Here is a 27,220-nt window from a genome sequence, read left to right as displayed (position 1 = left end):
TCAAAAAGAATAACCCAACCTGTTGGGTTAAAATAACCCAAAACCAGCAGGTGGGTTAAAATTGGGTTATTTTTTAACCCAACTGTTTTTAGTGTGTAGAGCAGTGAAGTTCAGGAAGTCCCAATGGCTTGTTCACCAGTTTGCTTCTTATTAATAACGCAGTCAACAACCTGTAGGTTACGCGGACTCACGAGTGTATCAGCATCTAGAAAGACACACTTGCTGTACTGGGTCAGAGTCCAGCAGTGGATCTTGGTGAAGGTGATGCCGAGCTCGGGACGTCCAAGCAGGGAGAGGTGGAAACGATCCTGACTGTCCATCAAGTCCACCACGATGACCTCATCAAACACACTCTCAAGGGCCAGCCTGTTGGAGAAGAATTACATTTAAAGTGATACTCCAACATTTTTTTTTTCGTGTCTTGCCTCACTCCCGAGTCCATGACCAGCAGATAGACACCATCCTTTCGACTGTGCGTGCAGTAACCATGGAGATAGAGCCGTATCGCCTGTAATTAGCTTAGCTCAAACACTGGAAGTGTATGGGTAGTGTTAGCCTGCCTCCTACCCGAGCTGAAATCAGCAGTCAGAAGCTGATTTCATTTTAGCTCTAAACTCTGTAAATATATCACTTTATCAACATTTCAAACATTTTTAGGTGAGAAAGTAGCCGTTTAGATCAGCAGTGTGTCGTTAATTTGTCTAAATACCAGCTGTTTACTATTTTGTTCGGACGAATTCGGCGCTACTCAAGCTAGCCGTTGTGACCAACGCACTTCCGGTTACTTTCACAAAATAAAACACCCGTTGCCCTTTACATACAGAAAACCATGACGATAGAATTTGTGCTTTTACTTTGAAATAGGAAGCTAACCTACCCTCGATGTAGCTAGCTTGAACCAAAATAAAGCGTCTTTGCTTGAACCCTCCGTTTTGACCGATCTCGTCCCGTTAGCGGCATTTGACTGCTCAAGATGCCTTACCGGAGAGTTTTGTCAGCTCTGAGACAAAGATCGGTCCGTTTAGAGTTGCTGAAGAAGAGTTTCTCTGATGACTTTAGGTGGAGGCAGGCTAACACTACCCATACACTTCCAGTGTTTGAGCTAAGCTAATTACGGGCGATACGGCTCTATCTCCATGGTTACTGCAAGCACAGTCGAAAGGATGGTGTCTATCTGCTGGTCATGGACTAAGGAGTGAGGCAAGACACGTTAAAAAAAAATGTTGGCGTATCCCTTTAATATCTAAGTCAGATCGTCCGCAATACAAAATCATCAGGTCGACGTGAAAGTATAGGACCCTCTTGTTACACCCACCTTGACTGTTGTGAGACGTTTGGCGTGACCATGGCGACGACGTTGCGGCTCGTCCCGTGCCGTCGTAAACTCCTCGCCACGACTGTAGCGCCCATGCAGTAGGAGTCTGTGGTTGCCAGGGTGACGAAGGCCTCACCTGCTAGAGAGAGGAAGAAGATCACACTGAGCCTTTATCCCGATTGGCAGGGCCGTTGCTAGGAATTCTGGGGCCCCTTAAAGAATACTAAAGTGGGCCCCTTCCCCCTGACTTTTCCACTTTTTTTCTTAGACTATGTATGTATTATAATTTTTTATTTAGCCTACTTTGTTTTGATGCTAATGCAGCATTACTATGAGTATTAGTCAGGGTCTAAGCAGAATAATTCAGTCATACAAAGATTAGACTACTGGGGTTTTTTGTGGGTCCCACTATACAACGGCCCTGCCGATTGGCTGACTGTTTAATGAACGATCCAATAAAAAATATCACAGATTGTAGTGTAAAATAGGCAACACAATAGTCAGAGTTTGATGCATCAGTGCTTGTCTGAGGATGTGGAGCTGAAAATATATTCTACCATGTTGGTGACACTTTTACTGCAACAATGATTCTTTGTTTGATTAGATGATCATTTGAATCTTAGGAATAAAATAGAATCCATTATTGTCATTGAACAAAACAACGAAATTGAAATGCAATCCATAGTAAAAGAGCAATCATCTAAAAAAAAAGAAAAAAGAATTAGAGTTAGGGTCAAACAGGAAACCGTAATGAGAGAGCAAGCAACAAAAGTTGATGTATTTGACATGTTGATCCTTATATTTCATATATCCAGGATGTTTTTGTGGTCCCCTGAAAGAATACTAAAGTGGGCCCCTTTAAAGAGGGCCCCCTAAAGAAAAAAAGTGGAAAAGTCAGGGGGACTTATCCACTTTTTTTTCGTAGACTACGTATCATGTTTTATTTACTTTGTTTTGATGCTAATGCAGCATTACTATGAGTATTAGTCAGGGTCTTATGCAGAATAATTCAGTCATACAAAGATTAGACTACTGGGGTTTTTTGCCCCTACTGGGGTTTTTTGCCCCACTGGGCACTGGGCCCCTAGAATTATCATCACCTTTCTCCCCTATACAACGGCCCTGCCGATTGGCTGACTGTTTAATGAACGATCCAATAAAAAAATATCACAGATTGTAGTGTAAACGCCCCAACCAAACCCTGCCAGGATGGATGGTGGGCTAGGTTTGGGGGTGTGACATCACAAAATTCAAGAAATCCTAACGTTTTATTGGTCAGTTTCTGAATACAAGCTGTATGTATTCTCAGTTGATTTCATATTTTCGCAGTATTAAACCAGAACTTTTTTATTCATGGGACCTTTAATATTTATCCAGCACTAGATTATCTGTGAGAGTAGCCATGCTATTAATAATTAATTTCTCTTTGAATGAATTCTTTTAATGTATTTATTTCCATTATGTTTTGTTCCAGTGTGTCAGAGTGTCACTCCCCTGGCCTGCTGTCTGCTGCAGTGGTATGTAACCTTTTGTTTGCCGTCATCTCAGGGTTGCGTGTAGTGTTACAATGGGCAGAGTGTGGAAAAGTCGCACTGGGTCACTGCACTGGTTTGTTTTTATCACCTCAAAAATTCAATGATCAATGATCCCATAGTTCAGAGCAGGGGGAATTGGAACATTTTTATTTCTTATTTATTAAACGTAATGAGCCTGTGCAGACTAGAGGTCAACCAACAGGTTCTTTTAAACAGTTTGTGTTCAGATCTAGATCTTTTATACAACATAAAGTCACCTACCTGACATGTTGATGCCTTAAATCCAGTAGAAAACTAGAAACTCAGCTCCTCCGAAGACGTCGGCTTTGAAAACAGTGGCATTTTCGCACCGAAACCGTTCTTATATACTGAGAGGATGAGTTCCAATGTGACGCCACACATGAAGTCTGTTTTTAACAGCAGAGAGTAGAGAGGGGGGAGTGTGTGTGTGTGTGTGTGTGTGTGTGTGTGTGTGTGTGTGTGTGTGTGTGTGTGTGTGTGTGTGTGTGTATGTGTGTGTTTGTGTTAGCTTTATTTGTTCAACCAGTAGAAAGATATCTGTGCCTTGTGTTGTGCAACAGTGTGGAGATCCAGAGTGTTGCCTCATGCAGCTCATCACTTTCACTTTTATCCATGACAGAGCTGCAGGAAATCACCAGTCCACAGTACATAGCAGCACAGAGATGCTGTTTTATGTTCACAAAATAATCCAAACTGAGTTTATTTCAGAGCTAACACATGGTCTTCATCATCAGTGATGGAGATCTATCTGTTGACACGTGAGCTTTGTAGTTCAGTGAACCTGTAGGACTTCTCCGCCATGTTGGCTCAAAGGTAAAAGAAAGTGATAAGGACCAAAGTTAGCCGACCTGAGTTTTTTTTTTTACTCTAAGATCAAGACTTTCTGTTTGTCTTTACTAAACACATGACGTCAGGTTTATTTGAACTATATAAACCAGGCATATGGCACAAAAGAAATGAAAAATTGAAGAAAAAAATGAAAAATTGGAGAAAAAAAATGAAAAATTGAAAAATAAAATGAAAAATTGAAAAAAAAAATGAAAAATTGAAAAAAAAAAATGAAAAATTGGTTACTGGTTATGATGTTTAAGTATAAAAATAACGTCAAAACATTCATAAACTGTACAACAGCACTTTATTGAAAACATGTACACGCACTTTGAATCCACTCTTGTAACGACTTGAATTAAAAACAGAAAGAAACACTCATTCAACTTATGATCATGATTGTTGATGTTGAAAAGCTGAAAGCAAAAAAACTGCAGCATCGAAGCCTAAAGCAAACATCAAACAAAAACACATCTATACACCATAATACTCGAGTATTTACAGCGAACAAGGAGGCAGCTCATTCTAATACGTCAGCATCATATCAACAATGTACACTGCAAAAACTCAAAATCTTACCAAGAATATTTGTCTTATTTCTAGTCAAAATGTCATTTCTAGTCAAAACAAATCTCATTATACCTAAAGTAAGTATTATACATGTACATAAATAGTTATACATAAAAAAGTAGCTTGTTTTTAGACACTTTTTACTTATTTCAAGTCTATTTTCACTTGAAATAAGTAGAAAAATCTGATAGTGGGGTAAGTTTTTCTTCCTTATTACAAGCACAAAAAACTTCCTTTCACTGGCAGATTTTTCTACTTATTTCAAGTGAGAATGTGTTTGAAAGAAGTGAAAATGATCTAAAAATAAGTTAATTTTTAGGCGATGAGTCTTACTTAAAGTAAAAAGAGATTAGTTTTGACAAGAAATAAGACAAATATTCTTGGAAAGATTTTGAGTTTTTGCAGTGTAACCCCCCCGATGCAATAGTTCTGATTTTATGACACTTTTTGTGCTTTTTTGTGATATCTTTCACAATAACACCACACTGTAAAACCAAAATAATGAGCTAACAAAGGCTCATTAGCTTTCGGCACACAATTTTAGTGTTACAAATGTAAAGATATTGATTAGTGCAGCCCTTTAAGGACAAGTAAAACGTTAAAACTTGTCGTCTATGTTACATTTACAATGTCATGAGACTAAGTTGTGTACATGTAGTAAGTTTCTCCTTTCTCCTTTTCCAAAACCTTCATTCATCTCCTCGCAGTCGGCGTTAAAGATTACAAAGCTCCTTCTTCTGGATAAGTGTGATAAACACAACTTGACACATGGTGGTGTTATATGCTGAAGAAACGACCAATACCAGTTCTCAAAACAATTATTTAAAGGTCCCATACAGTCTGAAGGTAGATGTCCAAAACGGTCAGAAACTGAGCTTTGAAACAAGCCGTTAGTACTTCCTGGACTTTGTGATGTCACAACCAGCCCACTGAAGTCCAGCATCCAACCTCGCATGAGTTTAGTTTGTGTGTTTTACCTGAAATCTGATATATTTTAATGGCATCACTCAGAAAATAATCAGCCAATGAGAGGAGAGGCTCAGAGAATCCTCTCCTCTGATTGGCTGGCAGTTTTCTGCCTGAGAGAGGAGATTGAAAACTAAAAAAAAACATGGTACATGGTAAGTTCTTAAAACCACAAATACATCTTCATATAAAACAAAACAAACACCAGTATCTCTTAAAAAATATGGGACCTTTAAGTAAAATTTATTTGAGATTCGGTTTAAATATATTCAACACTTAGGCCACGTTTGAATTCATTCACTATAAAGTCAGTTTCCACAGCACAAACTCCATCAATCATGTTTTTGCCTCTGTCAGTCAAACTCACCACTTCTTTTTACATATTTTTCACAATAAAAGCCTTCCCGCAACAGATCCTACTCTCTGGTAAGCCTTTAATTTGAAAGAACAACTGAACAACTAAAATAAATTGTAAATAAAATAAAAATGGAAGTTAATGGAGGTGAAAGGAACTTCAATTAGAGTCAAAAGGAAACAAATGTTACTATTTAAAAAGTCTAAATTTAATTCACTTCCACTGATTTGACACAGATTTGAAATTTGACACTGATCCCTCAAAATGTGGACAAATAAAGCTTCATAGAAAAAATATATTTGCATTTTCTTGTTACTCGGGTGAACTAACACTTTAACATTTAAGGTGCAAAACAAAAAAAAATCTACATGGACTCTGTGGCGAACCGACAATCAGAGGTTTGTTCTGCTACAGTGAGTTTCAGAGGATCATTGCTGTGTGTAGTCGTCGTCACACACAGACAAGGCACTTAGACCCGAGAGAGAGATTAGTAAAACTGAACAGAAAAATAATAAAACGATAAAAAACTAACCAGGTATAAATTATGCTTTAGTTGTTTTATAATCGGGCGGCAGAAAGAGCCAGAGAAAAGTCTTTTGATCTGGACCAGAGATGACAGGAAGTCGACTGAAATTCTCTCGTCTTGTGCTTCTATTGTGTCCTGAGCAGGTTGCTGAGAACTGTGGGTGAAAAGAAAAGAAAAATACATTATTTTCAATGGAGGAACAACCTGAACTTCCTGTTTTTCACCACTAGATGTCAGGCTGCACTAAGACTTGATGTATTATTGATCGTATGCTTTCCATGTAATGTAATCAATTATTTACAAACTTTAATTCATTTCATTTATGTAAATTATTATCTCATCATTTTTCCATGTAATTTTCAAAAAATAACATGTTTAATGTCTTTATGGTGCAGCACTGTGTAGCCTACTGCATTCCCTGAACAAAAGGATTAACAATCATAATTGGTAATACTTGAGTATCCCATTCACTTTTCACTGTTTGAAATTATATAATGTATGTATGTATTTGTAATGTATAAATAATTGAAATATTTTTCACTCTCAACATGATGACAATGCTGCCAATTCTTCAATAGAATTAGAAATTCAATGATATATACACACTAAAAAAAACTCCAATAACTCAGAAATTGGGTTATTTCTGTAACCCAATTTCTGAGTTATTGGAGTTGAGTTAAATTTTTGGGTTATTTTTCCAGAGTGTAACCCATTTTCAGGGTTATAGGCTATGAATTTAACCCAATTCCTGGGTTGTTCAAGTAATTTCAGTGAAACAGTTGAATATTCAACCCAAAAGTTGGGTCAAAAAGAATAACCCAACCTGTTAAAATAACCCAAAAAAGGGGTTTGTCCTTTTCTCAACCAGCAGTTGCGTTAAAATTGGGTTATTTTTTAACCAAACTGTTTTTAGTGTGTAGGCCTACCACTGCTTAATGAGTACTTTTCAAATTAAAAACCCTAGAGTGAATGTATCTGATGTTAATTCTGTACTTTTACTAACTAGAATTAAGCTTTTATGTTTGTTTCTTCTGCTTTTATTTCAATCTTATTTAATGAAGGGATGTGGTATCTATACTGTAAGCAGGAACTTACCTTGAGGATCTGACTGAGTACCCTGTCCTTTACCCATCTCTGGATCTTGACCTGTAGAAACAAAGAACCTCTCATCAGTGAGCATGAAAATGAAACTTCCTGTTTATTTGTGACTCTTTCAGGATGGATGAATAAAAAAAGAAAAAGAGACCGACCTCCCTGCAGCTTGAAACACAGCTTCTTCTTCTGGTACGCAAAGTAACTGGACGCTGCTCCCAGCAGAGCGACGCCGATGGCGCTGGCAATTCCTGCGATCTGTCCAGACCCAGCTTCTGTAGAACCAAGCACACACATGGACCAAATGGTATGTATTATGGGATACAGTATACATGTGTTTTGTTATGTGTTTTCCTCTTACTCCCTGGCCCTTCCTGGAGGTTTTCCCGCCTCAGCAGGGGAAGCACATTAGACTAATGAGGGAGGTAATAAGGGAAGTCTTTAAAAGGCCTGGGAGAAGCAGTCTGAGTCTCTAACACCGCTCTGTCCACGAGGCAGTTGAGTGGAGACTTTTCTTGTTTTAGTTTGTGTTGGAGGTTTCTGGTGGTCCAGTTTTCAGTCTTGGTCTTGAATTAGTTTTGTGGTTTTCTTTTTTCTTTAGGGTCAGTTTGGTGAGGACTTCTGGGTTTGATGGCCCATTGTGTGGCTGGCCCAGGTGTTCTTACCCCTTGTTATTTTGGCTGGGGCCTCCATTCCATCTCTTTGTTTATGACTTTCATTTTAAAAGTGTTCTGAGTGTAAGAACCCTTCATTCACCTTAAAACTGAGAAATTTATGACAAAAGAAACTCAAATTTGCAAGAAAAACACAAAATTTAGCAAGAAAACACAAAAGTCTGAAAGAAAAATACAAAATTTAGCAAGAAAACACGAAAGTCTGCAAGAAAAACGCAAAAACATTACAAGAAAAACACAAAAAATTGCTAGAAAAACACAAAAAATTGCAAGGAAAACACAAGAGTTTGCAAGAAAACACATAAAATAGAAAGCAAAACGCAAAAGTTTGCACAAAAACACAAAGAATTGCAAGAAAAACACAATTTAGTGTCTTTCTTTTTTGTTTCTGTGACTTGCCATAACCTCAGATTTCCTCAAGGTGGCAGTCAAGAACTTTTAATAACAGCCAGGATTGACTGGCCCTGGGACAAAGTCTTCAGAACACACTGCATGACTTGTGAAAACTTGTCAAGTAAAACAAAACAAAAAATGGCAACACAAAGACATGAAGTGCAAATGACAAACACAACAATGTCACTGTGAAAACAAACCATGAATAAAAGAAATAAAGCACGGCGCAGAAATCTTTAGATTAAAACTAAAGCAGAACGCAAACAACACGCCCAGATTGAAGGGTGGAGCGTGGACACAAACACAACACACACCACTAACGAACACACACTGCAGGGATCAAAAGGCTTGTTCTTCTGTTACAGTGAGTCATGAGTCAGTGTGTGTCTTGTGATGGTGTAGTGCACTTCAACAGGGCGTTGTCGTTGCCTGTGCATTAAAAAAAAGAAGAGCTACATAGACAGGATGCCAGCCTATAGCAAGCATGTGTGTGGGTGGCGTTCCGCTTTCCCACACACATGCAAAGCACCTGAAGGGATCATTGGATTGTACCATGTCTGTCCCGCGGGGGTTTGTGACTGTAGGCGTAACGTGTGTTTGTGATAGCGTGATCGCCCCTCCCTCTGGGGATTGCAACCAGTTTGATTCCAATTTCTTTTTTTTTTATGAGCTGCTGTTTGTGTGAATCATTTTATTTTTTTCAAAGTTTGAATCATTGTTTTGTTGAAATGAGATAGTTAGCATGAGTCAAGGTCAGTGTGGCTAGCGAGTACATGATGTTCTGGTTCTGCCCTGGCTGATATGAAATGAAAACAGACCACACAACAGTGTTAAGTTAATTTAAATTGGACAACATATGCAGCCAATGTTGTCTCATTAGCAATACGAAATATAAAATGTACCTATTTTGACTCAAATCTTGTATGCAAAAAAAACCCCAAAAGACTTAACATAAGTAATATCACTTATATTTTGGCTTTTGCTCAGTTGTTCCTCATAAAAAAATATACTGCACCAACCATTCCACAGGTTTGTTTTATTCATTGACATCCTGTTGCTTCAACAATGGCACAATTTGTTTAAAGTTTTGTTTAAACTCAAGTAAAAGATAAGAAAAGCTTCATCAGAAATAAATACACAACCAAAGAACTATTTGAAAAGTAACAGAGGGAGAAAAAACATATTCTAATCAGACAACTGTCAATGGAAAGAATAAACATCTTCAGAGGTTCACACCTCTACATCTGTCAGCAGAGCGCTATGAATGGGTATGTAAAGAATGTTTACGGGGTCCAGTGCATGTCAAAACATGAACTAGTGTGACAGCAAAAACGCTCCCAAACATCTGTTGTTTTCATTTAACTGAACGGATACTGATTATCGTTAAGTCACTCTGGGCCATTTCCCTTCCAATGAGCTTATTTAGTGGGAGATAAAGTCCCAAGTAAACAGTGACCTTCCACCAAAAACACAACCGACATCAACAAACTTAAACTCTATTTTCATAAAAGGATCTCAAACATCCAGTAACAGGTGTTCACACACTGTTTGTTATGTAAGAACTACAAATGATTGAGTCATGACACTGCATGAGAAGTAGATAAAGGGTGGAGAGTGTAGAGAAAGTAAAGTATGTCCACACCCAGACACAGCTAGGGAATCAAGTCCAGAATCCCAATCAAAAAAGTCAAAGACAAACACTGTGATTCTTCTTGACAGTAAACCAGTTCAAAGGTCAGAGAGTGTTGCATTCTCTTGTTTCTGTGTAAACTTTGACACCAACCTGCATGCTGCTACTAGCTACTGTTTGTTGATGGCCCAAACACAAGAGAAAGAAGGTACAAGGTTTCTGGTCTTGGACGAAACAACAGAAACACTTGATAATTTACCAATATTCAATTCATTCATGTCTGTTATATATTGGTAAATCAATATTTGGACATTGTGTTTATTGTCCTAAACCATAAGAGAAGGCAGTTCATTACGTATAGCCTATGATCAAAAAAGGTGGTGAGGTTTAATTGCCATGGGAATCTAAGGACATACCGTCCAACAGGGTATGCGATCCTTAACCAAGGCTTAGCAAACGGAGCTAGCTAAGAACTGTTAATTGTCCTAAACCATAAGAGAAGGCTCATTATGTATATGATCAGAAAAGGTGGTGAGTTTGTTTGTTTTTTGCCATGGGAATCTAAGGACATACCGTCCAACACGGTATGCGATCTTTACCCAAGGCTTACCAAACGGAGCTAGCTAAGAACTGGGCGCCAAAATTCCCATTATAAAGTCCGTTGAATGTTTTTTTTTATGTTAAATGACAATAACATATAGCTATGGCACAAAACTACACTTGGGTTTGGTTAGAAACTTCTAAAATTGATGGAATTCTTCGTACACCCAACCCCTGCCGCTTTCCGTAGACGTACCAATTCTCAAAAAATTCCAAAAGGTCCCATGTTTGAATCCTATCCTAACCCTTTCAGTTATTTTATCCACTTTTTGTGATTGTGGAAGAGCATCAGAGCTTTCTACCATTTTTTTTCCTCGAAATCAAGTCCATCAGATATTTCGTAAACCGTTAATTGAGTGCAATCTAAGACTCTAAGAGCCAGTCAGGAGGTTAAGGGACAAATGGCTCATCATGGCATAGCCTGCAGCAAGTCCATAGCCCTCTCAAGCAGAGGCGCAAACATTTGCTTTAAGTTGGACATCCAAATATAGAATTCCTCTGGCATGTTAGCATCTAGTATCTTCAGGATTTGGCCCCACGGGAGGTCTGGATCTGCAACGACACAATCGTAGCAGGGATTTAGCCGTAAGAACCAGACCATGGGTACCCCTCCATGTGAAGAACTGAACTCAACCTGAACTGAAACTGTCAATCAGTTCTTAAAGACTAAACATTCGTCAGATGCAGTTAAATTAAGCGCATCTTCAGTCTACGGCTGAAACTTCCACTCCCAAGACGATTCAAATACAACCTGGCAAACATGAGTAAACCTAGAGAGATACGAGACGGCGGAAAAAAGAGAAGTAAACGCAACACCAACACAGCAACGACTACTCATTGGTAAACAGAAGCAGTGAGCAGTGGGCTTCCCCTGAGATGGGAAACAGGAAATTTCCAACAAGCTGGCTCTACAGCGAGACACAACGATGCCCAAGGTGACGCTGACAATGCAGAAACACACAAAGAGAGGAAGGAGATAGCACGGGGAAAGAGTAGAGAATGTGGATTTACCTTGAGGCTGATCCGCTCCACCACCTGTGAGGAACACATAAACGCATCAGAAACATATTTTTACTTCATAAAACCAGACCATAAATGGGAAATGCATTTTTTTTTTAAGTTGGTACGATTTTGTTGGAATACAAACGTACCTTGATTATCGTTGTCAAAGTCTTTTGCACGGCCTGGATTCAAGGGAAGACGAAATTAAATCAAATTAGAGATTTTGTAATGGTTTTTGTACAGGAAGCTGAAGTGAAACTGTGAGTTTGAGTCATTTACAACAGAAATAGACACAACAGAAGTGTAGCAGCAGCGTCTATCTGGGACTGGGACCCTCGGTATTCAGTGAGCTGCAGTTAATAACAGGTTACTCTAGCTGCTGTATATGATCGTGCAGGATCATGTGGTTCTAATTACGCTGGAAATCCTGTGGGATTTTTATTTCCCTTTTTCTTTCTTTGGTATAAGAACAACTAATTCCTTCCATGCTGGGGCTACACAACAGTACAGAGAGAGGCAGAAACTGTAGATGAACAATAGGCCTTGTATGAAAACACATGCATATAGACTATCCACGGTTCATCATATGCTGTTTTTAGATTATTCCCCATCTGTTTCCACAGTTACAGATAGTAAACGGAATTCTGGAAGGAATGCATGTGGTTTTCAGAATAAAAGCGCAGAATTTAATCGGACAGTTAACACAAAGCTATAGTAGGAGGTGTGTGCCTGATATTCTAATACTTTTCTGTGTCAATTACAGAGACAGGAACGAGCCAATCAGAAGAGAAGATACCTACCTCCTGACTTGCCCCCATCAGGTTTGTAGTCCCCACCTGCAACATCGAATAAGTCCGAGTCATCAAGCTTTCCACCACCACCTGTGAGAAATGAAGAAGAGATTGTATAGAAAGTAAACATATACACTGTACTGTACGTTATATTGAATTCCTCAGCTGCTGCCCATATGAATGGGCGTAAAGTTCCATCCGACACAGAACAAACAAAAGCTACAGTTCATTTTGTTCACAGAAAAAACAGTGAATTAAAGGGTGTTACCACAAGACGGACAAACCGGATTTTATACAAACTTTCAAAATAAGATGATCAATGTAAATTAGGCAACTGCATCAACCGGTGGATAAATCCACATTTGGTTCTGTAGCATAGCGAGTGTTTGGATTGGCAGAAACAATGCCTCAAAAGGAGGAATAATCACTAGTCAAGACTTTTTTCGTCTACAGCCTTGCCCTTTAAGGGGAGAATACGTCAGTCCGACCGCCCATTTCTCCGACTACCCATTGATCCGACTTATTCTAGAGCAGTGTTTGTCAACCTTGGGGTCGGGACCCCACGTGGGGTCGCCAGAAATGTCTAGTAATTGATAAAAAAGTTTTAAAAAGTATTTATTTAAAAATATTTTTTGTAACTAATCATTGTTCTTTTTAAAACGATCAGTAAAAACACCACAGACAATTTTAAACAACTGTATTCTATACTTTCACATTCGCAAATATAAATCTGAGCTGGTGCATCTTGATTGACGGGGGTCGCCAGAAATTTGGGATGTGTCAAAATGGGGTAATGAGCCAAAAAAGGTTGGGAACCACTGTTTTAGAGGGTTATGGTTATGGTTAGAGGAGACTAATGGACGCAAAAATATAGAAATGTAGGCTATGGTCGGAGAAATGGGAGGTCGGAGAAATAGGAAGTCTAAAACCCTTGTAAACCTCTGGAAACTCACTCACCTCCACTTTTTGGTGGCTTGACAGCAGGTTTTTCAGTTGGGTTGGGGTCTGTAAGTACAGAGACATTATTGTCATAATGCTGAATCATTTTCACTAGATGACTTCTCCATGTGGGGAAATCTGAAGCTTGAAAACCCATAGTTACACACACATACACATAGTTAACAACAAAAAAAAGTCGCCGTCAGCTTTACCTGGACCCAGTGCGTCCTCCAGGTCGAGGCCTGTAACACATGAGCATGAGAACACGTGATAAGCCTCGTCTCTAAAATAAAAAAACGCTAAAGTTATGTGAGGAAAACAACCTACCAGAACCTCCAGAACTTGGTTTCTTGGGTTTCTCTGGTTTCTCTGGTTTCTTAGTCGGTGTCAAATCTGATGGAAAGATATATTTGTGCCATCAATTACATCCAGCAATCTGGTTGAATCATAAACATTCTTATGTGAAACTGCAAAAAAAAAAAATCTATTTTACCGTCTCCAAAATCTAGACCATCTAGAAGGTCGAGATCACCTGTAGGGAAATGAGGGAACAAGTATTGGATTAGTCCAAACAAACCACCTTATGCAAGTCTGATGTAATTAAGAGTGTTTAACACAATAATCACTTATATGGCAGTTAAACATTGAACTCGAAGACAACAAGTGGCTTTGCATGATTGATCGGATCGGATTGTGCCATTTCAAATACATGGTTTTGATTTGATAACAGGGTAAAAACCGGTTTTAAACCTGTCCGGTCACTATAAGCTGAGGTATCACTTTGTGTTGCACAATCGGGGCACTGACAATATCAGATCCTTCACACAGACAGCACCCGTGTCTTTCTGACTGAGGTCTATTTTTAACAGGGGAAGCTCTGCCTGTGTCGTGATGGCACACCACTGGTTTAATGTTGCAGCGTCTACTCTGTGCTAAGCGGAGCTAACCACATCCTGACTGCGGCGCTGAGCTTTAACACGCAGATACTGTCCTCAAGTGCCCATCATAGAGACAAGTAGTCATGCTAGACTTTTTGTGAGGGACCCAAAACATAAATGTGATACGAACCACCATCAGTTTTAGGTTTTTCTGGGGCCTTCGGTGGCTGCTTGGGGGCTTCTGTTGGTGCTATAGGAACAAAGAGACACAAAGACACATCAGTATTACCTCTCCTTTAAATTAGCACAGTGCTTTATTTGATTGTTAAACCTGCAACGATAGTGAAAGTTACTCACGATCATCGAGGAGGGCGTCACCCAGATCAAAACCTGAGAGGGAAAAGACACAAGGACCAGTATTAAACACATTATAAACACCTTAAAGGGATAGTTCAACATTGTTTGGCAAATTGGCCCATTGCCATGATCCCTATAGTCTTAGCAGTTGGTGCAAGCTACTTTTTAGCTCAGAGCTACGCTATGGAGGCTAATGGAATTTCTTGGTTTCCCTCATCAAACTCATCAAATACACAATCCAACAACTCCACAACGCTCTGGTGGACAAGTTGTGACCTGCACATTCACCACACTATGAGATAATAACACAACGTTACCACACAGAGTTGTTTTAGAGGGAAATACATGCCCCCATCTGGGGTAGTTTTTCGACAAGCAGTCTCTGTATTTCCCTCTGAAACAACTCTGTCTGGTAACGTTGTGTTATTATCTCATAGCGTGGTGACTGTGCAGGTCACAACTTGTCCACCAGAGCGTTGTGGAGTTGTTGGATTGTGTATTTGATGAGTTTGACGAGGGAAACCAAGAAATCCCATTAGCCTCCGTAACGTAGCTCTAAAAACAGCTTGCACCGACAATTAAAGGTAACGAACCTACTGCTATGAGTATAGGGATTATGGCAATGGGCCAATTTGCCAAAATGTTGAACTATCCCTTTAAGTTAAGATTGACATATCCTCCTTAACATGGTCACTGAGGGTTTTATGGCTTTTATTCTAATAGGAAATCACTTGAAATCTCTTTAAAGTTGCACGAAAGATGTCTGATTCAGCAAAATTGCAAAGTTTTTGCAGAAAATCTGGAAAACAACACAACAGGATTTGATTTTGTCTAAATCTTTTCTTCTCAAACAACCAGCAGAGAAGTAAAACGATGACCAACTTGTGTGTTTATGGGCTTGTCGCTAACCACCTATGACTCTACGGCCGTGCATAGTGGAAACACATGTGCTCTGTGTTTGGGTGTTTGCAGGGGAGTGAAACTGTGTTATTTGCTGGTTGCTATGACGCCGCCAGCTCACTCACACTTGAGCAGCGTCGAAGTATGAGTCATGACTGAAGCTGGGGAGTTGGTTCAGCACAGAAAAAAGAAAAAAAAAGGGCACATGCCAGCACTTTTTTTGCCCAGGAGACTGTTACATAAATAGGAGCAGTTTCAAAATAAAAGCTTCACCAAAAACAATACAACCAAAGGACAAAATTAAGCCTAACTCTTATTATAATAACACCTCTTATATTAAATTTGGTGTCATAGTAAGCAATATAGCTACCTACCACATTAAAATAAACTATCCACCTTGCAGATGGAAATGTTTTCATACTTCCAGATAAAGGAATCTGGAGTTGCAGCTGAAGGCATGTGAATCTAATTAGTGCCAGTTTCTAGACAGTTGCTGTCATTAAAATCCATTAGCATTCCTTCCTTTTTCCTTTCCTATGTGAAACCAGATTAAAAAAACCTTCTTTACACTTCTCTTTTCCCAGTTTCTAACCACATTTCAGATGCTGTTTCAGAATGAAACTCCCTCGATACCTAATGCCAGCCCATAAACCATGCCCAAATGTCAAAATCTCCTGCAATCAAACAATGCCATCTTGATTTGAATAGTAGTTAACCCTCCAATACCGGAAATAGATGCAGCAGGCACACAAAGGACCAAAAAAAAACACACACAATTCAACAGGACTGAAACTTATAATGAAATCTTATCTTATCTTTATTTTCACACTTGCACCTTTAGTTGATCAAACATGTTTCAGTACTATCTGACCTTTACTGTAAGAAACCAAACAATCGACTGGTTATTTGAGAAAATAAACCAACTAATCATCATGAGCTGCTGCAGGCCTTGTGTGGAAAAGCCCTTCACGTGGACTCGGTCTTATCCTTATCCCATTTCATCTTTTGATCGCATCCTATTAGAATCTGTTTCTAGGACAACTCAAACTGTGTAATCTGGTTTATTTTCCAAAGTATCTGGGAGTTGGGGTGGACCTTATTATAGTCTCCATTGTAGTGCCTCATGATGACCCTGTATAACCCCAATCATTAGAATAGACCCTATGAACCATATAGCCTTGACTCAGATGCAACTTTAGACATTGTATCTGTATGTTTTTATACTTTTTTTTTTATTATAGCCTATAATTCAAGTCCCTGTACTCAAAAAACTAGAGTTATTACAACGTCATAACTATTTAAGGCAACACATCTTCCCCATCTTTTGTGAAGCGGAGGAACACAGTGTCCACAAGATGGAAAACGGGACAGGTTTCAGCACCATGAGCAAAACCACAGCCCTGTTAGTTAGTTAGTTAGTTAGTTAGTTAGTCTCCTCTCTGGAAGAAAGTGAGCTTGGTCTCTCTGGTAATGGGCGCTCGAGCCGGGGGGGCGCGCGAGCAAAACATGAAATACTTTGTCTTAAATTAGACACGAGCCTGGCTGGCGGCGACCTTTTAAAAGGCAAGTAAATACGCAGCATATACAGTAGTATAGCCATAACACGAAATGTTAATGTAAGTTTATGATAATAGTCAAAAGATTTGTCTCTTACCATCGTCTGTTAAAATCCCAGAAACGAGAAAAAGAAGAAAAACTATCCTCAAGCAAAACTTCATGGTGACTCTTCTCTTTTCTTTTCTTTTCTATCTGCGTAGCTGCGTGAGTTGGAAGCTACTTTTTAAAACGCTACGCTGTAGTTTTCTTTTCACGTGTGTGTGTCTGTGTGTGTGTAGCCAGCAGGTATTAATGCAGAAGGTTTTCTTCTTGTCCGGACCGGTGTCCTCTTACACTGCATGAGTCAACAGTGCCAGGGAAGAACAGCCTGGGTGTGGCAGCAGCAGCTAGCAGCCTGTCAGAGGGGCGTTACACACCCTTCTATAGAGGAATGTAAGTTAACCCATTAAAGTGTTGTTTTTTATGAATAACATGCGCATATTTTCATATAGTTTATGCTAATTTGACTCAAGTTTTCGTCTTTGAAGTAGCTCGGTCGACGCCGACTCCAAACTCCGTTCATTAATGACGCAATTTAAAGTTTCTCTGCGCGTGAGCAAAAGCACAGACCTCATAATACTTTTAACAAAACTGTAAACATATTAACTACATATGTTAGTCATTTCTGCGTATGATTAAATCATATTTTCCCCAAAAAAAAGTGCGATAACAAAAAATCAAATGTAACCCATTCTCATGTTTTTGTAGTTGCTCTTTTGTAAAACATACAAACAAAACAAAAACCCGCCATTTAAATTAGCTTAGGTGTTAGCCGAATGTACCAGCAGGCCTTAGGCATTAATATTATTAATAAAGATATCCTATTTCCTATGGGGTGTGGATGCTAAGAAGAGGAAGAGCATCCTTTAACAGTAGTCTGTTATTTGAATGGTAGCCTCGTCTATTAGTCATATGCAGTTCCTTTTAATCCTTTCTAAAACTGAAAAGCTAGAGGAGAGATAGTCTACACCTTATCAACTAGGCTAAATAAAGTTATTAAACTCACAACAATGGAAATGTTGTGTAGGCTATAAGCAGGGACGTGCACGACTATAGAGGGGCAGGGGCTCAACATCAGAAAAGGGCAGTATGTACAATTTTTTTCAGGCCTTAATATCAAAATAAATAAATTTAATTAAATTACAGTTACTATTTAGTCGGTAGCTCACAAGGTTCTTATCTATGTGCAACACACGGAGTTATCGATGAGGCAGCAGCTAGTATCTCTCTCTCTCTCTGGACGTGCATGTGAGGGAGCGCGCACCACGGGGCAGCCCTGCGTATGGTAGATAACCGTGGCATTTTTACAGCGCCGTTGTTTACATCCCCATGCACAACAAGAGTGTATATTTATTGGGGGAAAAAAACAAAACATAAAAAGGGCACTTTTTAATACGAGGCAAAAAGGGCAGGGGCTCAAGCATCCTTGGGCCCTATGTGTGCACGTGCCTGGCTATAAGAAGTCCAAGCCTGTCTCAGGTTTCAAGCTTCAAGTCAGTAGCAGAACAGTTCCCTCTAGTGTCCATGAATCTAATCACATTCACACTCAAATCTAATCTCACAGGCACCACTGAACTAATCATTTTCCATTTATGGGCAATTAGCATTAATCATGTTAAATAAAGGGGGGAAAAAGTGGGGAGGGGTTTACTCAAATACTTCCAATTTAAAGATATCATATCCCTGTTCTTGACAGATGACAGATTAAATTCCTTCCTGCAGTTCTGCCAAAGTAAAAAACAAAACAAAAAACACAATTCCTTCTGATAAGTAAAGAAAAAACAATCTAATGTCCTTCACATTTCCTTGATGACAGAAAACATCAGTGTGAGGTTGAGGAAGAGGAATTGAGGTGAAGGAGAACTGATTGTGGAGACTGACAGCAATTAACACTAGGCTGTCTAACAACTAACCTTTTTGGTTAGTTGTCCTATCAAAAATATGTAATATTAAATATAAATGTAATATTTTAAATGTTTTTGCTGCTTGTATCCACAATTATATTTTTTGGGTCAAAATCTAATGTGCAAAACAAGAGCTGAGGATGTGAGAGGCTACTATAACTATTATGAATGGTTTATTTCCCGGATAAGTGTCTCTACAATGCAGCAATCACAGTCATTTCCTGTCTTTGCTGCGTTACATCTGGAAAAGTTCTGCTGTGTCTCTGCTCCTCACCATTAATTATTAAAGTTAATGCAAATAAAACAACACAAGAGTCACACAAGGATTAATCTTTATTGATTCACAGAGTCTCATTACCCGTTAAACATCAGTATTTTTATAAATGTTTATTGATCAGTAAAAGGATTAATAAGTTCAGAGGTTTCTAGCCGTTGACCCACTTCCTCCATACCTGAAAAAAAAACAAAGGTTGAGTCAGGTAAAACAAAAAGAGGATGTACGTACTATGTCACCTGCCTATTTTTATTTTCTAAATCTTTTCCATCTATCTCCATCCTCACCTAGGGATCCCAGAGACCTCACTTAGTGGCCGAAGGCGACCGGGCCATCAGCTGCAGCAGCAGGCCGATCTGCTGCCGCTGGTTCTTGATGACCATGTCCAGTTTTTGGACCAGATTAGCCTGACACTCTGAGAAGGTAAATCACAATATTAATTAAGTTAAGTTAAGTTAAACCGAAAATTGGTGAAAAATTGTATCATCATCTAGAAGAGAGGAGTATTGGGTTTGTTGACTCACTTCGTCCATTGCGTTTAGTTGGCTTCACCGCTGAGGAAACCAGAACATAAAAGTTAAAGCTAATTTCTTAAAAAGCACAAGTCTGTTTGCCCATGGCAATAATGAGTTGTAGAGTAACGATAATGAAACTTAAAGGGATAGTAGCATTTTTTTAAAGTGGGGTTGTATGATCTACAAATAGCCCCTAAGTACTTTAGTTGCAGTAGAAGACTCTCTGCACTCCTCCCGTTAGCAACGCCAGCCCATAATAGCCCTGCCCAGAGATTTGCAACATACAGTGTTGTGAACAGACCCAAAGAAACGGCCTATTTTCACGGCCTAAAAGAGGTTTTACCTGAAAAAAAATACACAGTTCCATTGTTCGCTGTAATATAATTTTTTCCAGCCCTTCAAAGTGCAGGAAAAACACAGTTTTTATTTGGACCTAACCAACTGCTGATCGGCGGGCGCTAACCCTGGGCGGAGGGATACGTGAGGTGGTTAGGTCCAAATAAAAACTGTGTTTTTCCTGCACTTTGAAGGTCTGGAAAAAATTATATTACAGCGAACAATGGAACTGTGTATTTTTTTTCAGGTAAAACCTCTTTTAGGCCGTGAAAATAGGCCGTTTCTTTGGGTCTGTTCACAACACTGTATGTTGTAAGTCTCTGGGCAGGGCTATTATGGGCTGGCGTTGCTAACGGGAGCAGTGCAGAGAGTCTTCTACTGCAATTAAAGTACTTAGGGGCTATTTGTAGATCATACAACCCCACTTTAAAAAAATACTACTATCCCTTTAAGTTAAGTTAAACCGAAAATTGGTGAAAAGTTCATCTAGAAGAGGGGAGTATTGGGTTTGTTGACTCACTTCCTCCTCCTTTGCGTTTACCAGTTGGCTTCACCACTGAGGAAACCAGAACATAAAAGTTAAAGTTAATTTCTTAAAAAGCATAAGTCTGTTTGTCCATGGCAATAATGAGTTGTAGAGTAACGATAATGAAACTTAACTTGTCCTGTTTCTAATGTATCACCAGTTCCCACTGGATTTAGTAGAAAAGCCTATTTATGCTTTGTCTTCTTGATTTGGTTCAGTGGACTTCTATATCAATTTGTGTTGCATCGCCAATCAGCTAACAAGTGATTTAAGGATGTTGCATAACAATATCCAAGAAATTATAAGTATAAAAGTTTTACCTGGACGAAGAGCATCCTCCAGACTGAATCGAGAATCATCTAGGAGTAAAACATTCAACATTAAATTATCATTAAAACTTGTCTTTTTATGCAAAACTGCAAAAACAAAAGTCTATTTTACCGTCACCGAAAACATCTAGAAGGTCGAGCTCACCTGTAGGGAAATGACAGAACAAGTATTGTGTTAAAACCCCAAGTTTTTTGACTCCACTGTCCTGGAAACGTTTTGTGACAGACCCAAAACATAAATGTGATATGAACTGTCACCAGTTTTAGGTTTTTCTGGGTCCTTCGGTGGCTGCTTGGGGGCTTCTGGTGGAACTACAGGAACAAAGAGACACAAAGGTACATCAGTATTACCACTTCTTTAAATGAACACGGTGCTTAATTTGATTGTTAAACCTGCAACGATAGTGAAAGTCACTCACATGGACCGAGGAAGTCAGACAGATCTAAACCTGAGAGGGAAAAGACACAAGGATCAGTGTTAAACACATGATAAACACCTGAAGTTAAGATCGACATCTCCTCCTTAACATGATCACTGAAGGTTTTATGACTTTTATTCTAATAAGAAATCACTTGAAATCTGTTTAAAGTTGCACGAAAGATGTCTGATTCAGCAAAATTGCAAAGTTTTTGCGGAAAATCTGGAAAAGAACACAACAGGATTGGATTTTGTCTAATCTTTTCCTCTCAAACAACCAGTAAACATTCTTATTATGCGAAACTGCAAAAGAAAAGTCTGTTTTACCATCGCCGAAAGCATCTCCAAGGTCGAGATCACCTGTAGGGAAATGACGGAACAAGTATTGGATTAGTCCAAACAAACCACATTATGCAAATCTAGGTCTAGGTCGGACTAATGGACGCAAAAATATAGAAATGTAAGGTCGGAGAAATAGGAAGTCGGACAGACGCCATGCGCCCGTCCTTTAAAACCAATGTAAACCTCTGGAAACTCATTCACCTCCACTTTTTGGTGGCTTGACAGCAGGTTTTTCATTTTTAGGGTTGGGGTCTGTAAGTACAGAGACATTATCGTCATAATGCTGAATCATTTTCACTAGATAACTTCTCCATGTGGGGAAATCTGAAGCTTGAAAACCCATAGTTACAGCTTATACGAAATCAATGGACGAGCTTTACCTAGACCCAGTGCCTCCCAGAGGTCGAAGCCATCTGTAACACATGAGCATGAGAACGCGTGATAAGCCTCGTCTCTAAAATCATCACCTAGCTAGAAAACGCTAAAGATCTGTGAGGAGAACAACCTACCAGAACCTCCAGAACTTGGTTTCTCTGGTTTCTTAGTCAGTGTCAAATCTAGTGGAGAAATATATTTACACCATCAATGACATCCATCAATCTGGTTTGAATCATAAACATTCTTTTTATGCAAAACTGCAAAAAAAAAGTCTAATTTACCGTCTGCCAAAGCATCTCTAAGGTCGAGATCACCTGTAGGGAAATGACAGAACAAGTATTGGATTAGTCCAAACAAACCACCTTATGCAAATCTGATGTGATTAAGAGTGTTTAACATTTTTTTTATGCAAAACTGCAAAAAAAAAGTCTAATTTACCGTCTGCCAAAGCATCTAGAAGGTCGAGATCACCTGTAGGGAAATGACAGAACAAGTATTGGTAACTAACAAGTGTTAGTCCAAACAAACCACCTTATGCAAATCTGATGTGATTAAGAGTGTTTAACACAATAATCACTTAATATGGCAGTTAAACATTGAACTCTAAGACAACAAGTGGCTTTGCATGATTGATCGCATCGGTTCGTGCCATTTCAAATACATGGTTTTGATTTGATAACAGGGTAAAAACCGGCGCTGAGCTTTAACAGGCAGATAGTGTCCTCAAGTGCCCATCAGAGAGACAAGTAGTGATTCTAAAAACAGTGAATTAAAGGGTGTTAGGACAAGAAGGACAAACCGGATTTTATACAAACTTTCAAAATAAGATGATCAATGTAAATTGGGCAACTGTGTCAACCGGTGGATAAATCCACATTTGGTTTTCTAGCGAAGCGAATGTTTGGATTGGCAGAAACAATGCCTTTAAAGGAGGAATAATCACTAGTCAAGACTTTTTTTGTTGGTTTGATGCCCTGCTAAATATCCAACTTCTCCAGCTTTGCCCTTTAAGGGGAGAATACGTCAGTCCGACCACCCATTTCTCCGACTACCCATTAATCCGACTTATTCTAGAGCAGTGTTTGTCAACCTTGGGGTCGGGACCCCACGTGGGGTCGCCTGGAATTCAAATGGGGTCGCCAGAAATGTCTAGTAATTGATGAAAATCTTTTTAAAAAGACGAGAAAAATATTTTTTGTAACTAATTAGTGTTTTGTCTTTTTAAGATTATTATTAAAAACACCACAGACAATCTTAAACAACTGTGTTCTATACTTTCACATTCGCAAATATAAATCGAGTTCAAATAAAATGCAACATATAAAATCTGAACTGGTGCATCTTGATGGACGGGGGTCGCCAGACATTTGTGATGTTTAAATGGGGTAATGAGCCATTATGGTTATGGTTAGGGGAGGTCGGACTAATGGACGCAAAAATATAGAAATGTATAGTGGGAGAAATAGGAAGTCAGACAGACGCCATGCGCCCGTCCTTTAAAACCAATGTAAACCTCTGGAAACTCACTCACCTCCACTTTTTGGTGGCTTGACAGCAGGTTTTTCAGTTGGGTTGGGGTCTGTGGGCACAGAGATATTATCGTCATAATGCTGAATCATTTTCACTAGATAACTTCTCCATGTGGGGAAATCTGAAGCTTGAAAACCCATAGTTACAGCTTCTATGCAATAAATGGACGAGCTTTACCTAGACCCAGTGCCTCCCAGAGGTCGAAGCCATCTGTAACACATGAGCATGAGAACGCGTGATAAACCTCGTCTCTAAAATCATCACCTAGCTAGAAAACGCTAAAGATCTGTGAGGAGAACAACCTACCAGAACCTCCAGAACTTGGTTTCTCTGGTTTCTTAGTTGGTGTCAAATCTAGTGGAGAAATATATTTACACCATCAATGACATCCATCAATCTGGTTTGAATCATAAACATTCTTTATATGCAAAACTACAAAAAAAAAGTCTAATTTACCGTCTGCCAAAGCATCTCTAAGGTCGAGATCACCTGTAGGGAAATGACAGAACAAGTATTGGATTAGTCCAAACAAACCACCTTATGCAAATCTGATGTGATTAAGAGTGTTTAACACAATAATCACTTAATATGGCAGTTAAACATTGAACTCTAAGACAACAAGTGGCTTTGCATGATTGATCGCATCAGTTCGTGCCATTTCAAATACATGGTTTTGATTTGATAACAGGGTAAAACCGGTTTCACTGTCCACTGTCCCAGAACCTTTTTGTGACAGATCCAAAACATAAATGTGATACCAACCGCCACCAGTTTTAGGTTTTTCTGGGTCCTTCGGTGGCTGCTTGGGGGCTTCTGTTGGTGCTACAGGAACAAAGAGACACAAAGGTACATCAGTAGCCTATTACTACTCCTTTAAATGAACACAGTTCTTAATTTGATAGTTAAACCTGCAACGATAGTGAAAGTCACTCACATGGACCGAGCTGGCCACACAGATCTAAATCTGAGAGGGAAAAGACACAAGGATCAGTGTTAAACACATGATAAACACCTGAAGTTAAGATCAACATCTCCTCCTTAACATGATGACTGAGGGTTTTATGACTTTTATTCTAATAAGAAATCACTTGAAATCCCTTTAAAGTTGCACGAAAGATGTCTGATTCAGCAAAATTGCAAAGTTTTTGCGGAAAATCTGGAAAAGAAAACAACAGGATTGGATTTTGTCTAATCTTTTCCTCTCAAACAACCAGTAAACATTCTTATTATGCGAAACTGCAAAAGAAAAGTCTATTTTAGGTACATCAGTATTACCACTCCTTTAAATAAACACATTGCTTTATTTGATTGTTAAACCTGCAACGATAGTGAAAGTTACTCACATGGACCGAGGACTTCACATAGATCGAATTCTGAGAGGGAAAAGACACAAGGATCAGTGTTAAACACATGATAAACACCTTAAAGGGATAGTTGCCATAATCCCTATAGTCTTAGCAGTAGGTTCGTTAAAAAAAAAGTCTAATTTACCGTCTGCCAAAGCATCTCCAAGGTCAAGATCACCTGTAGGAAAATGACGGAACAAGTATTGGAGTAGTCCAAACAAACCACTTCATGCAAATCTGATCTGATTAAGAGTGTTTAAAGCAGAAGTAAGTGGTCCGGTCGTTTTCGCTAATGCTGCGTTCCAGGCAGGCTTTTGAAATCGTAAATTACAGCTTCAAGTCACAACTTACGACTTTGTAGTGTTCCAGGCAACCCACTCGTGTTTCTCCGACCTGTTTTACCTGTGAAAGTCACTATAACGGCCACTCGTAACTTCTGACCTGTGAAGTCGTACCAGATCGAACTGGTACGACTTCACAGGTCGGAAAAATACGAGTTTCCTTGAACGCACCATAACAGTCCTCGTCCCTACGTCGCCACATTCACGGTGTCCCTTGGCTGCACACACAGCCCTGCATGCCGTTCTCTCTCCTCATTGGATAAAAACTGTAGGATACGATAAATGTTTTCTCCTGGGCTCAGAGCAGAGCAGAGGGACTGACAGACCCGTGTTTCAGACCAAACACTCTATAGAAGTGATTGCTGTCGGAAGATACAACTATTTAAGACTTATATTAACATAAATATATCACTTACTTCTGCTTTAACACAATAATCACTTATATGGCAGTTAAACATTGAACTCTAAGACAACAAGTGGCTTTGTATGATTGATCGCATCGGTTCGTGCCATTTCAAATACATGGTTTTGATTTGATAACAGGGTAAAAACCGGTTTCACTGTCCACTGTCCCAGAACCTTTTTGTGAGGGACCCAAAACATAAATGTGATACCAACCGCCACCAGTTTTAGGTTTTTCTGGGTCCTTCGGTGGCTGCTTGGGGGCTTCTGTTGGTGCTACAGGAACAAAGAGACACAAAGGTACATCAGTATTACCACTTCTTTAAATGAACACGGTGCTTTATTTGATTGTTAAACCTGCAACGATAGTGAAAGTCACTCACAATCATCGAAGAGGGCATCACTCAGATCAAAACCTGAGAGGGAAAAGACACAAGGATCAGTGTTAAACACATGATAAACACCTTAAAGGGATAGTTCAACATTGCCATAATCCTTATAGTCACATAGCAGTAGGTTCGTTACCTTTAATTGTCGGTGCAAGCTGTTTTTAGAACGGCGGAGCAGAGCCGTGAGCTGCTCAGAGCTACGCTAGGGAGGCTCATTATGGGATTTCTTGGTTTCCCTCATCAAACTCATCAAATACACAATCCAACAACTCCACAACGCTCTGGTGGACAAGTTGTGAGCTGCACATTCACCACGCTATGAGATAATAACACAACGTTACCACACAGAGTTGTTTTAGAGGGAAATTCATGCAAAACCGTTGATGCGAGGGGGCAGTTTTCATCAACAGTCTCTGCTTTTCCCTCTAAAATAACTCTGTGTGGTAACGTTGTGTTATTATCTCATAGCGTGGTGAATGTGCAGGTCACAACTTGTCCACCAGAGCGTTGTGGAGTTGTTGGATTGTGTATTTGATGAGTTTGAGGAGGAAAAACCAAAAGAAAACCACAACAGGATTTGATTTTGTCTAATCTTTTCCTCTCAAACAACCAGCAGAGAGGTAAAACCTTAGTTGAAAACTACCGATGACCAACTTGTGTGTTTATCGGCTTGTCACTAACCACCTATGACTGTGGTTCAGCACACACACAAAAAAAAGGCACATGCCAACACTTTTTTTGCCCAGGAGACTGTTACATAAAAAGGAGCAGTTTCAAAATAAAAGCCTCTTCAAAAACAATACAACCAAAGGACACAATGAAGCCTAACTCTTATTATAATAACATCTCTTATATTAAAATTTGGTGTCATGTAATAGTTAGTAATATACCTACCACATTTTTGCAGATGGAAATGTTTTTATACTTCCAGATAAAGGAATCTCAAGTTGCAGCTAAAGGCATGCAAGCTTTTCAACCAGGGTAAGACATGTGAATCTAATTAGCGCCAAAATCTATTAGCATTCCTTCTTTTTTCCTTTCCTATGTGAAACCAGATTTTTAAAAAAACTTCTCTTTTTCCAGTTTCTAACCACATTTCAGATGCTGTTTCAAAATGAAACTGAAACTAAATGTCAGCCCATAAACCTCCTGCAATAACATTAAATACTTTGAAAGGCAAGTAAACCAAAATAGCCATAACATGAAATGTAAGTTTATGATA

The 27,220-nt window shown here is 39.2% G+C and overlaps 3 protein-coding genes across 6 annotated transcripts in view; all 3 read right to left on the bottom strand.

Annotated features, from left to right (window-relative positions):
* gyg2 (glycogenin 2) overlaps window positions 1–3,259 on the bottom strand; it is a 16,302-nt gene extending 13,043 nt beyond the window's left edge. Inside the window, exons 1-3 of the mRNA XM_085793906.1 lie at window positions 3,112–3,259; window positions 1,316–1,454; window positions 192–366 (exon numbers count right to left, since the gene is read on the bottom strand). Of these exons, the coding sequence (XP_085650032.1) occupies window positions 192–366; window positions 1,316–1,454; window positions 3,112–3,118 (321 nt within the window). The 5' untranslated portion in view covers window positions 3,119–3,259. The remainder of the gene's footprint in view (window positions 1–191; window positions 367–1,315; window positions 1,455–3,111) is intronic.
* Window positions 3,260–4,003: 744 nt separating this feature from the next.
* cd99 (CD99 molecule) overlaps window positions 4,004–27,220 on the bottom strand; it is a 28,523-nt gene continuing 5,306 nt past the window's right edge. Inside the window, exons 1-13 of one of the 4 annotated variants that reach the window (XM_085802389.1) lie at window positions 17,027–17,293; window positions 14,473–14,505; window positions 14,306–14,365; window positions 13,731–13,769; window positions 13,565–13,630; window positions 13,450–13,479; window positions 13,256–13,303; window positions 12,308–12,388; window positions 11,657–11,689; window positions 11,517–11,540; window positions 7,367–7,483; window positions 7,212–7,262; window positions 4,004–6,270 (exon numbers count right to left, since the gene is read on the bottom strand). In XM_085802389.1, the coding sequence (XP_085658515.1) occupies window positions 6,242–6,270; window positions 7,212–7,262; window positions 7,367–7,483; window positions 11,517–11,540; window positions 11,657–11,689; window positions 12,308–12,388; window positions 13,256–13,303; window positions 13,450–13,479; window positions 13,565–13,630; window positions 13,731–13,769; window positions 14,306–14,365; window positions 14,473–14,505; window positions 17,027–17,090 (675 nt within the window). In that variant the 5' untranslated portion in view covers window positions 17,091–17,293 and the 3' untranslated portion in view covers window positions 4,004–6,241. Of the gene's footprint in view, window positions 6,271–7,211; window positions 7,263–7,366; window positions 7,484–10,780; window positions 11,058–11,516; window positions 11,542–11,654; window positions 11,690–12,307; window positions 12,389–13,255; window positions 13,304–13,449; window positions 13,480–13,564; window positions 13,631–13,730; window positions 13,770–14,305; window positions 14,366–14,472; window positions 14,506–17,026; window positions 17,294–27,220 lie in introns of those variants that run through there. The other 3 variants (XM_085802382.1, XM_085802375.1, XM_085802398.1) reach the window with 3 other exon arrangements.
* LOC146990988 (uncharacterized) lies at window positions 19,435–26,988 on the bottom strand. The gene is made up of 19 exons (XM_085803776.1): window positions 26,976–26,988; window positions 25,993–26,025; window positions 25,826–25,885; window positions 25,012–25,044; window positions 24,864–24,893; window positions 24,455–24,484; window positions 24,283–24,342; window positions 22,429–22,461; window positions 22,122–22,169; window positions 21,993–22,025; window positions 21,814–21,864; window positions 21,598–21,630; window positions 21,272–21,301; window positions 21,111–21,164; window positions 20,965–20,997; window positions 20,844–20,882; window positions 20,518–20,553; window positions 19,671–19,700; window positions 19,435–19,561 (listed from the first exon to the last, which is right to left on the bottom strand). Exons 1-19 carry the CDS (start codon window positions 26,986–26,988, stop codon window positions 19,452–19,454), a joined length of 789 nt encoding a protein of 262 aa, XP_085659902.1. The 3' UTR covers window positions 19,435–19,451.

This window comes from Trachurus japonicus, chromosome 2 (assembly GCF_045865225.1).
Source record: "Trachurus japonicus isolate A0001 chromosome 2, Traja_1.0".
Lineage (NCBI taxonomy): Eukaryota > Metazoa > Chordata > Actinopteri > Carangiformes > Carangidae > Trachurus > Trachurus japonicus.
Note: the sequence above shows the minus strand (reverse complement) of the source record. Positions and strands in the feature narration are given on the sequence as shown.